Below are 15,572 nucleotides of genomic sequence, written 5' to 3' on the forward strand. Positions count from 1 at the left end.
TGTTCTGACACCTGTCTCGTATGCCCAGTTCCTGCGCTGCGAGCCGTCAGCGACCAGGAGAGTCAAGACGGCTTGTACCAGAAATGGCAGATGCTCTTGGCCTATGTGATTCATGCCCTGCCCTTCAGCATTGCTGCCACGCTGCTTTGCACCAGTGTGTGCTACTGGTAAGGGGGTGCATGGGGCACTCAACTCACCCGTGGAGTTACAGGGTCTCTCTGGAGTTCATGGAGGAAAATTCCAAGGTAGCCAACAACATTTTGCCCACCCATGCATACGGCGCAAAATGCTATATTTCAGACCACTTATTATTGATAAGTTGAGCCAGCTTTGGGCTGGGTGGGACCTGAGAGCTAACGAGGACAGTTAGGGAGTATCACATCTCACAGTCAGTGCAGACCCTGGGCCACAGCAAAAGGCCCTGAAGTAGCTGGTACTTAGCTGCATGGGGGGTCCAGGTGCAGGGGTCTGAGAAAGTGCTTCCCAGGAGTTCCCCAGGTGGAGCTGCTCTGTTTCCTGAGGGGGTCTGAGGACATCACGATGGGGTGGGTGAAGGGGGCGTAGAGACAAGGAACCACCATGTGCAGGGGGCATTATAAGCCCTGGAACATCCCTGATGCTGTTGAGTTTGGACTGACAGCTTGTTAGCACTACTTTTCTTTTTTTTTTTTTTAATTTCTGAGAACCTGACACACATGAGCATTCTAGCATAGGTGCAGTGAAGGTGTTTGTGTGATGACATAGGGATGGGGATCTTGCTCCATCATGGTGGTTTCCCTTCAGAAATGCTGGAGGAAACTGCCCAGCCCTCCCCGGCTCTGTTAGTGCAAGGGTTCTCTGCATGCCATCCCAAGACAGAACTTGAGCTCTTCTTGAGACACTGTCCTCCTTCTTTGGCTGGATTCAAGAGCAGGTGCTCCCAGCCACAGGCAGGATAAAGACCCATGACATACAATGTGAATGACACTGTTGATTAAAGGCACAAGCACAGAATAAAGGAAGGCTTAGTGTTAAAGGATTTAGCACAAGCTATTAGAAGTAGGTGCTGCTTTGGAGAGCGACAGAGACAAAGCTGCTTTGTGCTAGCAGGAAGGTAGGCTGTCACCTGAGGGCCATGGGCAGGACCGGGTTCCTGGCCTTGATGAAGTTTTGTCATTCCCTGACCTTCAGAAACATGCTGAGGGTTGAATTCCTGAGCTCTGACACCACCCCAGGCTCTCTGGTTCCATCTTAAAGAGCATTTGAAAAATTTGATCTTTTTTTTTTAATGAGGATCCCCTTCCTTTTAAAAAAATATTTTATTTGAAAACCACAGTGATATGGGGTGGGAGGAAGAAGAAAAAGAAGAGTGAGAGAGAGACACAGAGAGATCTTCTGTCAGCTGGCTCATTCTCCCAAAGACCACAACAGCTGGGCCTGAGCCAGGCGGAAGCCAGGAGCTTGGAACTGGGTCTCCCATGTGACCCAGATATTTCAGTCACATTTGTTGCCTCTCAGAGCGCCCAATGACAGGAAGCTACATTGGGAGCAAAGCAGGGCCTCAAATCTAGTCCCTCTGATATGGGATGTGGGCATCTCAGATGGTGTCCTTTTTTTTTTTTAAAGATTTATTCATTCCGATTGGAAAGGCATATTTATAGAGAGGAGAGACAGAAAGAAAGATCTTCTGTCTACTGGTTCATTCCCTAAGGTACCCCAGTGGCCAGAGCTAAGCTAATCTGAAGCCAGGAGCCAGAAGCTTCTTCTAGGTCTTTCACATGGGTGCCGAGTCCCAAGGCTTTGGGCCATTCTTGGCTGCTTTCCCAGGTCACAAGCAGGGAAGTGGAGCAGCTGGGACACAAACTGGCACCATATGGGATCCCAGTGTATGTAAAGCGAGGACTTTAGCCACTAAGTCACTGCACAGGCCCTCGAAGGCATCTTAATCACTGTGCCAAATAACTACTCAGCAATTTGACCATTTTTGAGTAAAACAAAGTAAAATGAAAATTGAAGACTTTGTCCACTTAGAATCTCGCTGTTTCCTGCAGTTATTGGACCAAAATGTCTGTGTTATTTTGGGGTTTGTTTCATTTACAGAATCTGAGGTTTCGCCCTGTTAAATTCTGTACTTAACAAGATCTCCATTCCTTCCCCACCACTGATTTATATGCACTTTGAAATGTGTAAAGCACTGATTTTGAAAATAATGTGGTATTTGAGACTGACCATGAGAAATATCTTTTGGTTCTGTAGGACTTGAGAAAACAGCACAGATTTAAATTAAGTTCAGTGAGTGCAGCCAGATCTTTCTGTTTTGATTAGTCAGATATGAAAACACAAGAATCATGGGGCCAGCATTATGGTTCAGTGGGTTAAGCTGCTGCCTGTGTCTCTGGCATCCATATCAGAGTGCTGGTTTGGTCCTATATGCTCTGCTTCTGATTCAGCCTCCTGCTAATGCATTTGGGAAGGCGTGGAAGATGCCCTGAGTACTTGGGCTGCTGGCACCTATGTGGGAGATCTACTTTTATTCTAAGAAGAATCATTTTCACAGGCAGCATAGCTCTTAGTCATATTGCAAACATTAGAACTAAATGATAGAAATGTCCTGAATGCCTACTAAATGCCAGGCATGGCGCTCCTGTCACACACAGGTTATTTCAAGAGGACTTAACTGCTATCCTCAAGCTTGCATTTCTGAAATGAGACTGTTTCTGAAAGCCAGGAGTGTTGTAATTTTTATAACTCCTTTAGCAGCCCGTCTCACCCAGACTCAGTGACAAGATCTGACTGGACTGACTTGAGGTTCTTTATTCTCACCTGGCAAGAGCACCCTGTAACAGAAATTCTCAAGTGCTTGGGTATGGGTAGCGACCCAGACCCTACTGTGGCCTGTGATGCAACACCTTTCCACATGAGTCCATTTCCACATTCAGAGCCACATCTGGCTCTTCTGCATTTCAGATCATGACTGCGGACATAAAGAGATTTCCAGATGAATTTTCCTGAAGAAAGCCATCAGACTGTTATAAGGAAGTGTAGATGCTATGCTGAGAAGTAGAACAACAACTGTAGCTAACACATGGTGAGCGCTTGCTAGCTCTTGGGATCAGACACTGAGAGCCTTAAATGAATTAATTCATGCAAAAGTGGTAGTACAGGTGTCCTTGTTGTTCAGTGAAGAAGTTGAGGCACAACATAAGGCTGGTTCCCATCTCATGTCTGTCTTTGATGTTGTTCATTAGAAGGGAGATCAGATTGACAGAACATTTGGCTGCATGGTGTGCAGGGAAAGGAACTCCTGGAGGTTTTGGGGGGAAGAATAACTTGAGATACGACCAACATCTTGAAGAACAGAAAGGGGAGCAAAGGCATGACCAATAAAGAGAAGAGCAGGGATGTAGGTTCAGAAGGAAAACCATAATAAGCTAAAGAGAAGATTTAGTTGCACTGCGGAGAATGGAGGAGTGGAAGGAAAGGAGAAATCATGACTGAAAGTCTTGGAGGCTTGGTGAGGGAGGCACTGACTGCCAGATCAACAGGCTCATAAGTATTTGATAATGGAACAGAAACAGAGGATTCTCAACCAGGGAAAGATCCCAAGTCTTTGCAGCACTCTGTGGAAAGGCCAAGGTCTTTTCATAGAGGAGTGGCAGCAGAAAGGGGGAACTGCTCTGAGATGCTGGCAAAGTAGAATCAAATGTATTTAGAAACTAAATGGATTTATTGGGAGTAAAGAAAGCTGCAGATGATGTTTGAGTGTGAGGGTGACAGCATCATTTCCAAGTTTTCCAGGAAAGAGAATGGATTTGGGTTTGAATACGCAGCCTTTGAGATGCTAAAGGACATGCAACCAGAGGTATCAATCTGAAGTTTGTGTGACAAGAAAAAGATAAGAGGAATGAGTAAAGACCTGGGAATGGATGCCACAAGGGGTGCGTAGAGAGAGGGAGGAAGCAGGCTGAGTGCAAAACCTGCAGATAGGGACCTTCTAGCAAGAAGACAGCAGGCTAATGCAGGTGGCAGAGGGGTAGTCAGAAGCTGGACGGAGAAGCGGGATTGGAAAGCATCAGATAGCTTTGAGGCAGTGTTGAAAACTCATTCAGCATGGCAGAGGTTATGGGACATGAGGTGTAAGATGACTAGGTCATTGCCATCTTCAAAAAAAAAAAAAAGAGGGTCAGTAGAGTGGTGCCAGTGCAAGTCAGACTGATGAGGGAAAAAGGAGATGAAGGCAGCAGGTGCTGCTTTGAGGGGCTTGATGACATTGGGTAGAATAAGGAGGGGAAAGTTGCATAAGTGATTATTAGGCTCGAAGCATGGTTGTTCTAGGATGAAGTAAGTTCAACAAAACACATCAGATTGAGAATCGCTGACAATACAGTCGGAATTGCACAAGAGACAGATCAAAGTTTCACAGTTGACCAAAGCACTGGTGGAACAACACAGATTCGTAGATGGAAGCAGAGAAGGTCACATTTGGCAAAGACAGGTGAAAGAGCAGGAGAGGATGAGGACACAGAGACAGAATAGGACAACAGGACATCCATAAAATGGGAGGTGAGTTCATGTGTTGAACATCAGGAGAGAGACTGAAGTTGGTGACTTTAAGTTGAGGCTGTATCAGCCATGGTGGGATATGCCATTAGAAGCTAAGGAGTGGGCCCGGCGGTGTGGCCTAGCGGCTAAAGTCCTTGCCTTCAATGCCCCGGGATCCCATATGGGCGCCGGTTCTAATCCCGGCAGCTCCACTTCCCATCCAGCTCCCTGCTTGTGGCCTGGGAAAGCAGTCGAGGACGGCCCAAAGCTTTGGGACCCTGCACCCGCGTGGGAGACCTGGAAGAGGTTCCAGGTTCCCGGCTTCGGATCGGCGTGCACCGGCCATTGCGGCTCACTTGGGGAGTGAATCATCGGATGGAAGATCTTCCTCTCTGTCTCTCCTCCTCTCTGTATATCCGGCTTTCCAATAATAATAAAATCTAAGAAAAAAAAAAAAAAGCTAAGGAGTGATGAGGAGATCTTAGTGGTCCAGGGGCCAAGTGAAGCACAGTGGCTGAGTGGATCCAATTACGACAGTGATGTGTGATGTTCAACACACCTTTGATTGCTTAAGTGAGGGCAGAGTTTCCAGAGATGGAAGAAATGGATACGGTTTTAAAGATAGAGGACAATGGGGACAGGCGGCCATGACCCAAGAGTTGGTTTTCAGAGTCCGAAATTTTGTAAGTGGAGTAGTTTTGAGCACTAATGTAAGATGTGGTACTAACTGGCCAAGAGCAGGCAGATGTAGGTGATTGGATAATTCTTCCCAAATACGACGGCTGCTGACAGGCCCATCGGCTCATGGAGAAGACTAGGAAAATGTTGAATGTAGAAAGAATGATCCTTATCTAGATAAATACTTTACAAGTTCACAGAATACTGCCATGGAGATGGAAACTGATAACACAGGGAAACAACATGTAAGAAGAAAGGTCAACAGCCTGGAGATGTGGTGGGGGAGGAGGAGGTGGTATTAGGCCAGCCATCTTCCTTTCCTTACTCTAAACATGGAATAAAGAAACCAATGGCTAATGGTCGCTTACCACCTGCCTTTACTAGAAGGCAGGGTAGACAAAAGCCGGATAAGAATAAAAGGCAGTAATGGAAAGGAGGAGGCCCACAGAGGGCTAATCTGATGGGGATTGGAAGCGGTGAGTTTGTATCTTAAAAGTACGGGGAAACATAAAAGCTCTGTTAAAAAGGCTTTGGGAATGACAACATTAAAAGCCCTGACGGGGTTTCAGGCTGGCAGTGCTCCCACTTCACATGGGGACAGGTTTGGGGAAAGTGGGACTTAGCAGGTTGGCTGAGCTGCTTAGTGTGTGGGCAGGAGTGTGCTTGCAAGGGAGAACATGGTCGTTTATGAAGAAGCTTGGAATCTACCAATTCTATTTCCGGTAATCAGTTGTGACTACTGTCTGTGCAATTTAATGATTTCCCGTGAGAGCTGAAGGAGCAGTGGAGTGGAGAGGATGGCTCACATAGCGTTTAGCATCCATGGAAAGAACTGTAGTCCTAAGTTTCAAATGCTGGCTCCATTCAAACAAGGCCCAACAAAGGAGAGTTGGGCTTGCCCTGGACACTCCACCCAACCATCTACCCACTCACTCAACAACATGGCAATATTTTTCTTAAATAACTCTTGTGGATAAACTAAAGACTGTCTATCTTCCTAGGACTCTGGGCTTATACCCGGAGGCTGCCAGATTTGGATATTTCTCTGCTGCTCTCCTGCCGCCTCACTTAATTGGGGAATTTCTAACGCTGATGATACTTGGCTTTGTTCAAAATCCAAACATAGTCAACAGTGTGGTGGCTCTGCTGTGTGTGGCTGGTGTGCTTGTTGGATCTGGATTCCTCAGGTAAGATCCAAAGCTCCAATTTATTATTAATCATCATAAGATAATGGCGACCACAAGCAATTCCAGAGAATTGTAGTTGTAGTTACATATACCAGCTCAGAGTCTAGAGTATGCAATACTTGCTCACTATTACTGCCCCAGACTTTGAACTGTTTTCCATTTGCTCAATAAACTATTTTTGATTGAGAATCTGGGAATGACAAGGTAAGCACGTGGTTGATAAGATTCACCTGTAATAAGCTATTATAACAAGAGCAAGAACAAGCTGATGTTACAGCAAAATTCACAGCCTATATTACAAGTTCAATAGCATGCTTCTTCATTCATTTCCTTTTTTAAACATATTTTTATTGCATTTCATTTTTTAAATTAATTACATTGCGTTATGTGATACATTTTTTATGCACTGGGATTCCCCCCGCCCCTCCCCACACCCTCCCCCCACGGCAGATTGCTCCACCTTGATGCATTTCCATAGTTCAAATTCAGTTGACATTCTTTCATTGGAGGTATTTACCAGGCATAAAGTCCAGCATCTTATTGTCCTGGTAAGTTCAATGGTTTCTTGGTGAGACCATCTCTGGTCTGAAGGTAGAGCCGGCAGAGTATCATCCCAATCAATTAAAAGCCCCAACATAATATTTCCAACCATTTACAACATTGTGGTATTAATTGACATGGTATTGATTAACTAATATGTTAATAGGAAAATGCAGGTTCTCAACCACAACCTTTGACTTCTTCATAGACATTTCAATTTTGGTTTATATTCAACCGTGTTCTATACACCTTAAAATGGCTTAGATTGCTATTCAGCTGTCTCATGCCTATTTTAATTTTAGTCTTTAGCAGTTTATAGCATTGAAGCACGTTTTCGCTGAACCTGGCTGTTTTTCAGGTGGTCTAACGCTATAATTCTAACAGGATATATGTCAACAGTTTAGGTGAGCATGTTTAGGAGGGGTGTGCAGAGAAATCTTCCATACCCCAGTGAGGAGTAACTAATCTTTGTGTCCCACCCAGTGAGTTATAAGTGCATCCCCGCTGACCGTATCCTGTTTCTAAGATTTCCTTGTTGTTCTCTGTCTATCTATTCTAGTTTTGTTTGTTTGTTTGTTTGTTATGAGGGGTTTCTGGAGCGCTCCTGGAACGCACCCTAGAAGGTGTGAGGAAGACGGGAAATATAACCTATCAGGATCATAACTGGTAACTCATAGACAACAGACTCGAATTAGCATTAGACAATAGCAAAACTACAAAGGCAAATAGGGGAATCAGGAGTAATCCTAACAACCTCTTAACAGGAGGTCATGCGCATAGAGCAGGGAGGGACCCCAGAGTGGAGCAGGCGGACAGGAGGAGGCTTTTATCCCAAACCTGAAGACTCCTAGATCCTCACCAAGGACTAAATCCCTACTGCCAAGTAGACCACGGGGAAATGGAGTGCCTTCGGAGACCAAGGACTATGAGGTCACCCACTCCAAATTGGATCTACCACACGGGATGGAAGAAGCCCAATTCCTGCCTTGCAGGATCCAAGGTCATTGGAACAACAACCAGGATCCCTGAGTGGTCTGCAGAAACAGAAGAACAGTAAACTTCCTTCAGGACTAGGGAGAGGAGCTTTCTCTGGTCCTTGTCTGCTTCCAATTTTGGGTCCCCACCCCCTCTCATAATAACCATCTTCATTCATTTCCAAGCTGGCACTATGAATCCGTATTCCAGTTCCTAACTCCAAGTTATTTTTAGGAATTAAGACTAGTCAGATAAGAACCTGCAGATTAAAAAGACTGATCAAGAAAGTTATAGAACTTTAAGGACCTGCACTAAATGTTAACAATAATTATCTTTGCGTAACAGTTTTTTTTTTGCACTTCACATTTTTTTTAAATGGAAAAGCATTATTGGGCACACACACATACATCACACATGATCTCTTCATAAGTTTGTGGAGGGGTGGGCATTTTGTATAGCAGTTAAGACACTCCATAATGTGTCTGCACCAAAACCTTGGCTACTTTCCTCCTGCTTTCCTAGGCCACAGGCAGGGAGCTGGATTGGAAGTAGAGCAGCCTGTACTTGAGCCGGAGCCTATATGGGATGCCAATGCTACAGGCAGAGCAACAGCCTGTATGTCTCTGTTGGCCCCCCAGCTCCACTTTGATTCCTGCTTCTCGCTAATGCACACTCTGGGAGGTGACGGCTTGAATCCTTGGATCCCTGCGACCTGCAGGAGAACCAGTCACTCTTGTCTCTCGCTTCGGCCTAGCCCAGCCCTGGCTGTCTGGGCTTTTGTGAAGGGAGTCAGCAGATGGATGAACTGTCCCTCTGCCCATCTCCTTTCTTTTTTTCTGCCTTTCAAATCAATCAATGTTTTACAATAACTAGATAACAATCAAAATTAGTGGACATTTACCATATGTAATTATATGTTTAATTACTTAGCTCTCAGAACAGTTCATTTGCAGCTAAGGGAACTGAGTTGACCTTGCTATGAAGACTCCTGAGATGTATATGGGTCCCTGGAGGGAGGGCTGCCTTATGACTCAGGAACTTCCTCTGCTTGGCTACCACATGACCATTAGCGAGTCACTGTCCTATCTAACTTGTTTTCCTCACTCATTAAATGAAGCAATCGTCTTGGTCCCATCAAGAGACCACAGGGAGCAAATAACTATCAGGAAACAGTGTAAACTCCACTTAACTTTGTAAAGCCAAGAGATTATAAAGCAAATGGAACTTGATTTTGATCATTCAAGGACTTTTTTTGTCCCCCACAGTGAAATCATTACATTGTATTTGCCTGTGTTACTTCAGTAAATGGCTAGCATGGATAAAAAATGTACAAATAGAATCACCACCAAGGATATAGGATCAGCCCGGCATGATACAGACACAACCTTGGGCAGCAGCTCCTATTTTAAGTTATTTAAATCATTACATGTTCCGGTCACTGTGGCACTATTTCACATATTTGGGTTATAGGAAAAGGATTTACTCCTAAAGGAGAGGCAGTCATCAACAGTACTAAACTCTCTTGGATTCTTAGCAAAATTTTAGCAACCCAAGGCTTCACATGTCTACTCCCATTACTGCCTAGAAAAGCTACGCTTGAAGGCCATTTCTTTCATTCTTTTTCTTTCTTTCTTTTTTTTTTGAAGGTAGGTAAACTTCATACGTACCTCTTTTTTTGGTAAGATTTATTTATTTCATTGGGAAGGCAGATATATAGAGAGAAGGAGAGACAGAGAGGAAGATCTTCCATCCGATGATTCACTCCCCAAGTGGCCACAATGGCCAAAGCTGGGCCGATCAGAAGCCAGGAGCCAGAAGCCTCTTCGGGGTTTCCCATGTGAGTGCGGGGTCCTAAGGTTTTTGGGCCGTCCTCAACTGCTTTCCCAGGCCACAGGCAGGGAGCTGGATGGGAAGCAGGTCTGCCGGGATTAGAACTGGTGCCCATATGGGATCCTGGCACATGCAAGGTGAGGACTTCAGCTGCTAGGCTACCATGCCAGGCTCCTTTGAAGGCCATTTCTATTTCCTAACATCATGTTGATATTTTCCCCTGAAGTCATCATCTTTCCTGACTTGAACTGACCACAGCACTTGTATTATGGGTGCCTCATAAACGGAAGTAGCTTTGCTATTCTTTTCGTTTGTGGAATAATGTCAAATCTTTAGGAAACAAGTGCACATAATATAGGAACATCTGTTCTAAGGAATGAGGTAGAAGTTATCTGAAGTAACAGAGTTAAATTTTTTTGTATCTTATTTAGATTTTCATCAAGTTTTAAGAAAGGACATAAAGCTATTGTATAAGATGCCAAGTGTACATTTTTTCTTCCCATTTAACAAAAGAATGAGGTCAGTCCTATGTCAGTCAATTTAAACCCACAGTTTCTTCCTCTGGACATTTCTCCAAGAATTTCATTTTTTTGTGTGTGTGATAAATGGTGTAGTTTTTGAATACACAGCCCAGAATGTAAACAGTTGTCACAGAACTGAACTGGGAAGTTAGCTCAGTATTACAAATATGATGTTCTTTCTTATAATTCTGTGATGTGTGTGATACTTGTTTTTAAATGGTTTATTGTGACTTTTTCTTCTTCTAATGCTTAAAAAACATTCTTGGGCCTTGGCATGGTAGCCTAGCAGCCAAAGTCCTTGCCTTGTACATGCCAGGATCCCATATGGCACTGGTTCTAATCCCAGCAGCCCCGCTTCCCATCCAGCTCCCTGCTTGTGGCCTGGGAAAGCAGTCAAGGACGGCCCAAAGCCTTGGGACCCTGCACCCGTGTGGGGGACCTGGAGGAGTCTCTGGGCTCCTGGCTTCAGGTTGGCTCAGCTTTGGCTGTTACAGCCGCTTGCAAGGTAATTCAACAGACAGAAGATCTTCCTCTCTGTCTCTCCTCTGTGTATATCTAACTTTCCAATGAACATAAATAAATCAAAAAAGCATTCTTCTATATGTAATTTATTATTTTCATTTAAAGTTTTTTTTCATGATATAGTTCTATAGGAACAGGAGTTCCCCCCTTCTCCCTTGTATTATGATTTCTATGACAACACCTGGCTTTCTGGTGCCTTTTATGAATGATTTGTCTGCACAATGTCTACAAAAGCTATTGTTCCCAGGGCTAGGGGAGTTCTCTCTGAAAGCTGATCGCATGCCACTTCTACTGCAGTCTTCCTTCAACAGACAGGCAGCATCTTCAGGGCAGCAGCTAGCTTGCTATCTCATTTATTGTAATAGTCCTTCTCAGTGGCCAGTCTGTGGCCTTGAGCCAATTAAGTTGGCAAAAATTATTTGAACTGAACAAATGAATGAATGACTGTCCTATGTTGCCCACACACTGGATCAGACCACGGATGGGCATGGAGCATTCTGTGTTACGTCATGTGTGAGGTGGGGAAAGATCCTGCTCAAGCTGGGCGGCCATCCTCTGTGGTCATCATGCTCGTCCGGGCCTTTCTTATCTCATACTTGAACTTTGGCTGTTGCCTGTTCTCTTTTTTGACCGTTCTTAATCTTACTCCGGGCCATGCTCCTTGGGGTTGTCACATTAATTTTCTTTCTTTTTTTTTTTTTTTAAGATTTATTTATTTTATTACAAAGTCAGATATACAGAGAGGAGGAGAGACAGAGAGAAAGAGCTTCCATCCGATGATTCACTCCCGAGGTGAGCCGCAACGGGCCGGTGCTACGCCGATCCGAAGCCAGGAACCAGGAACCTCTTCTGGGTCTCCCACGTGGGTGCAGGGTCCCAAGGCTTTGGGCCGTCCTTGACTGAATTCCCAGGCCACAAGCAGGGAGCTGGATGGGAAGTGGAGCTGCCGGGATTAGAACCGGCGCCCATATGGGATCCCGGGGCTTTCAAGGCGAGGACTTTAGCTGCTAGGCCACACTGCCGGGCCCTGTCACATTAATTTTCATAAAGCAATGGCTTCAGCACTACCTTATCTGTGGTCATTCATATTGCCTAATATGAAGGCCCTGTTTCCAAATGTTGTTCCAAACTCACTTCCCACTTCTTCCACTTCAGCTTTGGCCTTTCGTTTCATTTAGTTCTGGTTCTAGTCCTAGCTCTGCCTGTGTGCATACCATTTTGCCTTCTTAGAATATCCTGCCTCTTCTAATTACTCCCTGGATTCCCATTTACCCTAAATAGTAGCTTCTCATTGTAGTTAACTCACCTAGTGCCTTAGAAAATCTCCAATAGCTGGAAGGCTATTGGAGTTTGGGGGTCACTGGGAATAGGTGAAACTATAAAGATACTGAGTGTAAGAATGTTATGGGTACATGATATTGGTTTTCAATTTTCTGGGTGTAAGTAGCTCACTACTATGCGTTCTAACAATCTCAAGGATGTATACTTCATGTCTCCCAACTACACTGTGAGTCCTTTAAGGAAGGAATACATTTTGTTTTTTTAACTTCATTAAGCAGCTTTGCCTTACAAATAGAAATGAAATAAACCACTTTGATTTCTAGAAACCATGTAGCAGACTCTGAAGGCCACAGCGTCAGCATGGGGTTCTCCTGACATTTACCAGAGAGGAGATGTATTTCATCTCATATAAATGCCTGCTTTCTCCCTCCCTCTTCAATTCACTTTTTAAATGAAGATTTATTTTTTTTTTTAATTGGAAAGTCAGATTTTACAGAGAGAAGGAGAGGCAGAGACAGCTTCCATCCACTGGTTCACTCCCCAAGTGGCCATCCTCTGCTGCTTTCCCAGGCCACAAGCAGAGAGCTGGGTGGGAAGTGAAGCAGCTGCGATGTGAACCAGTGCCCTTATGGGATCCCAGCGCATGCAAGACAAGGACTTTAGCCACTAGGGCTATCATGCCAGACCCTATACTCATTGTCATTTAGTCTTCACTTTGTATACCAGCTCCTTCCAACTTGTTGCATCATAAATATCATTGCCTCTTAAATAATATATATTAAGTGTTTGTATCCTTGGATGTTTATATCAGAAATGCTTACCATATACACCAATTGATCATAAGGGGACTGTTTCAGTCTCTGCCTTAGTGAAACACCATGTAGAGGTAAAAAAGGATGAAACGATGAAATTTAATGCTTAGAGACTTGGCAGGTCATTTGTAAAATTTTCTAAACACACACATATATTACATACATTTATCGGCATAAATATATATCACTTGGATTTTAAAAATTTTTTTCTGGGCCAAAACATTTCCTCATTTTTTGGGTATTACTTTAAGTTTTTCATAGCCTAATTTTGTATATATATAGTAGAATTTTAAAAATTATACTCATATTAGAAAATATGAAATGGGAATTGCCTTTCTTTTTATTTGATAAAATCAGAACCTACTGAGTTTATTCTTTTTTTTTCCCTTAAGAAACTCACAAGAAATGCCCCTTCCTTTTAAGATCTTCAGTTACCTTACATTCCAAAGGTATTGCTGTGAGATCCTTGTAGTCAATGAATTTGATGGACTGAATTTCACTTGTGGTGAGTACTCTGTTCTGAAATAGGACTTTTATAAATTACTATTGGGTAGCAGCTTCCTGAGGAAACTATGTTTTTGAAAGAGAAGCTGTACTTTATAATAAATCAATGTAACACTGTTTTGAAATAAAGTCCAACATTTTCTCTGATTTTTAAAACAAATTAAAATGGGCAGTGAACAAAGGTTAAGAACTTGTTAAAATCCAAGCTTATGACCTCTTTGATCTTATTAGAAAGTGATAGGACTTATGTATGCTGAGGTAAACTAGTATTCTATGGAATCTGGTGCTTGTATCTAATGGACAGCCTGAAACAGGCTCAAGTGGCTCCTTACTCCTAAAATGTACACAGTAGACATTTAAGTAAAGCCATTTTGGACAAAAGTCTATCCCCTAGTCCCACAGAAAGGCAGTGGGATCTGGACAAGGTTCCCATGGCCCCTGAAGATCCCAGGGGCATTCAGAAGGCAACTAAAGAACATGGTAGCCCTTTAGTGGTTGCTGTGAATATTTTTAGGTGATAATGTAAGTAACTTCAGGATAGTTAATGCTAAGGAATCATGATGTTTTATCCATATTCCTATATGGTAGTGAGTGTAAACCCCAAAGATAAACTCGCCCGTTTCCATCTTCAAATGAAACCAAGGCCCAGCATTCTCCCTCTTCATCTAAGTGTGAGTTCTGGGCCCTCTAAACTATCCTGTGACTTTCATGAAGAAGGGTAGTTAGCACAGTGCTAAGCACTGAACTCACATTTGGTAAATACTTAAATTACCTGAGATGTCCCATAACCGGCATTGTCATTCTTTTTCTTGGCAGGTGGCCCAAATGGTTCTATGATTTCTCACCCAATGTGTACCTTCACTCAAGGAATTCAATACATTGAAAGCAACTATCCCGGTGCAACATCCAGATTCACAGAAAACTTCTTGATTTTGTATGCATTTATCCCAGTTCTCGTCATCTTAGGAATAGTTGTTTTTAAAATAAGGGATTACATCATTAGCAGATAGTAATGAATAATGCTGGGAAAATGGACCTGAAGCTGCTACAGGTGCATGACTGCTTTGAATGTCTGGACTAGGTTTGCTGTGTATTTCTGTCCCGATGGCACATTAAGAAGATTCCATCTGTGCTCCTAGGATCCATTTAGACCTTGAGCACAATGGAACCGGCTCATAGCCCCTTGCTGTGTGAAACTGCAAGGACATATGGAATTGTGAGACTGTAAGTCATAAACATTCATCAATATGGCAGATGAGAGTTACTATGTTCTTTCTTTCGTTTAGACAGGTCAGTTTAGAAACTTATGCTTTCTCTTGATATAGGATTTGTTATTAAAAAAAAAAGCAGGTTTCAATGATATCTGGCTGGGGTACGTATAAAGATTGTGTTTAACTGAAGCAAAAGCATCATGTAGACTTGGGTAAGAATGCTTTTGCTATCATTTCAACTCCATTTTTCACATGCACACATTTACAGGCAGGGTCTGAGTTAGCTGGTCACATGGAGATTGTTTTGAACAGATGTTGGATGACATACTGCTGAAGGTTAAAAACCATACGTATCGGCCAGATGCTGAACAAAGTCCCTGGACAGACCTCAGGTGATGTCTTCAAACACTGGGTGATGTTTTGTTATTTTTGACATTTAGTGTACTTATGAAATTAAAAACAAACATTACTGGACTGCATGTATGCAGTGAGAAATGACTTCTTTAAGGTTTTAGAGCAGGTCTTACTTAAAATCCATTTAGAAAAAATGCTCAACTGACACAGCATTTACATTCAGAAGAATGTGGTTACTTGCTAGGAATTCACATTCTTGAAATGTAAAGAGAAGAATCCTTTTAAATATAAATACATACACCTGTATCATACATTTTGGGGAATCAAATGATGTATATACATGACTTACAATGGGGTTCTCCACTGAATGATTATCTTTCTGATTAATCATCTTATAATTCATGTTCAAGTCTGAAATGAAATTGTCTCAAGGTTACCATGGTAACTTCAACAAAACTATAGAAGAGACCACATGAACTTGTTCAGTAACTGTGACCTAGCCTGAAAAGAATGATAAGTTATAACACTTGAAATGCTTCACATTCAAGCAGGAAAGATCATTTCATTAAGGAAACCATGGTAAAATTCTATTTCATAGAACAGTATTTAAGGATCTGGAGACATTCATAAATTACC

At 43.0% G+C, this 15,572-nt stretch overlaps 1 protein-coding gene across 1 annotated transcript in view; it reads left to right on the forward strand.

Moving 5' to 3' along the window:
* The window catches only part of ABCG5 (ATP binding cassette subfamily G member 5), a 29,527-nt gene extending 14,960 nt beyond the window's left edge, over nt 1-14,567 (forward strand). The window contains exons 10-13 of the mRNA XM_004582905.4: nt 29-167; nt 6,201-6,386; nt 13,260-13,372; nt 14,188-14,567. Of these exons, the coding sequence (XP_004582962.4) occupies nt 29-167; nt 6,201-6,386; nt 13,260-13,372; nt 14,188-14,381 (632 nt within the window). The 3' untranslated portion in view covers nt 14,382-14,567. The remainder of the gene's footprint in view (nt 1-28; nt 168-6,200; nt 6,387-13,259; nt 13,373-14,187) is intronic.
* Nucleotides 14,568-15,572: the final 1,005 nt, after the last annotated feature.

The sequence above is a fragment of the Ochotona princeps genome, chromosome 8 (genome assembly GCF_030435755.1).
Source record: "Ochotona princeps isolate mOchPri1 chromosome 8, mOchPri1.hap1, whole genome shotgun sequence".
Lineage (NCBI taxonomy): Eukaryota > Metazoa > Chordata > Mammalia > Lagomorpha > Ochotonidae > Ochotona > Ochotona princeps.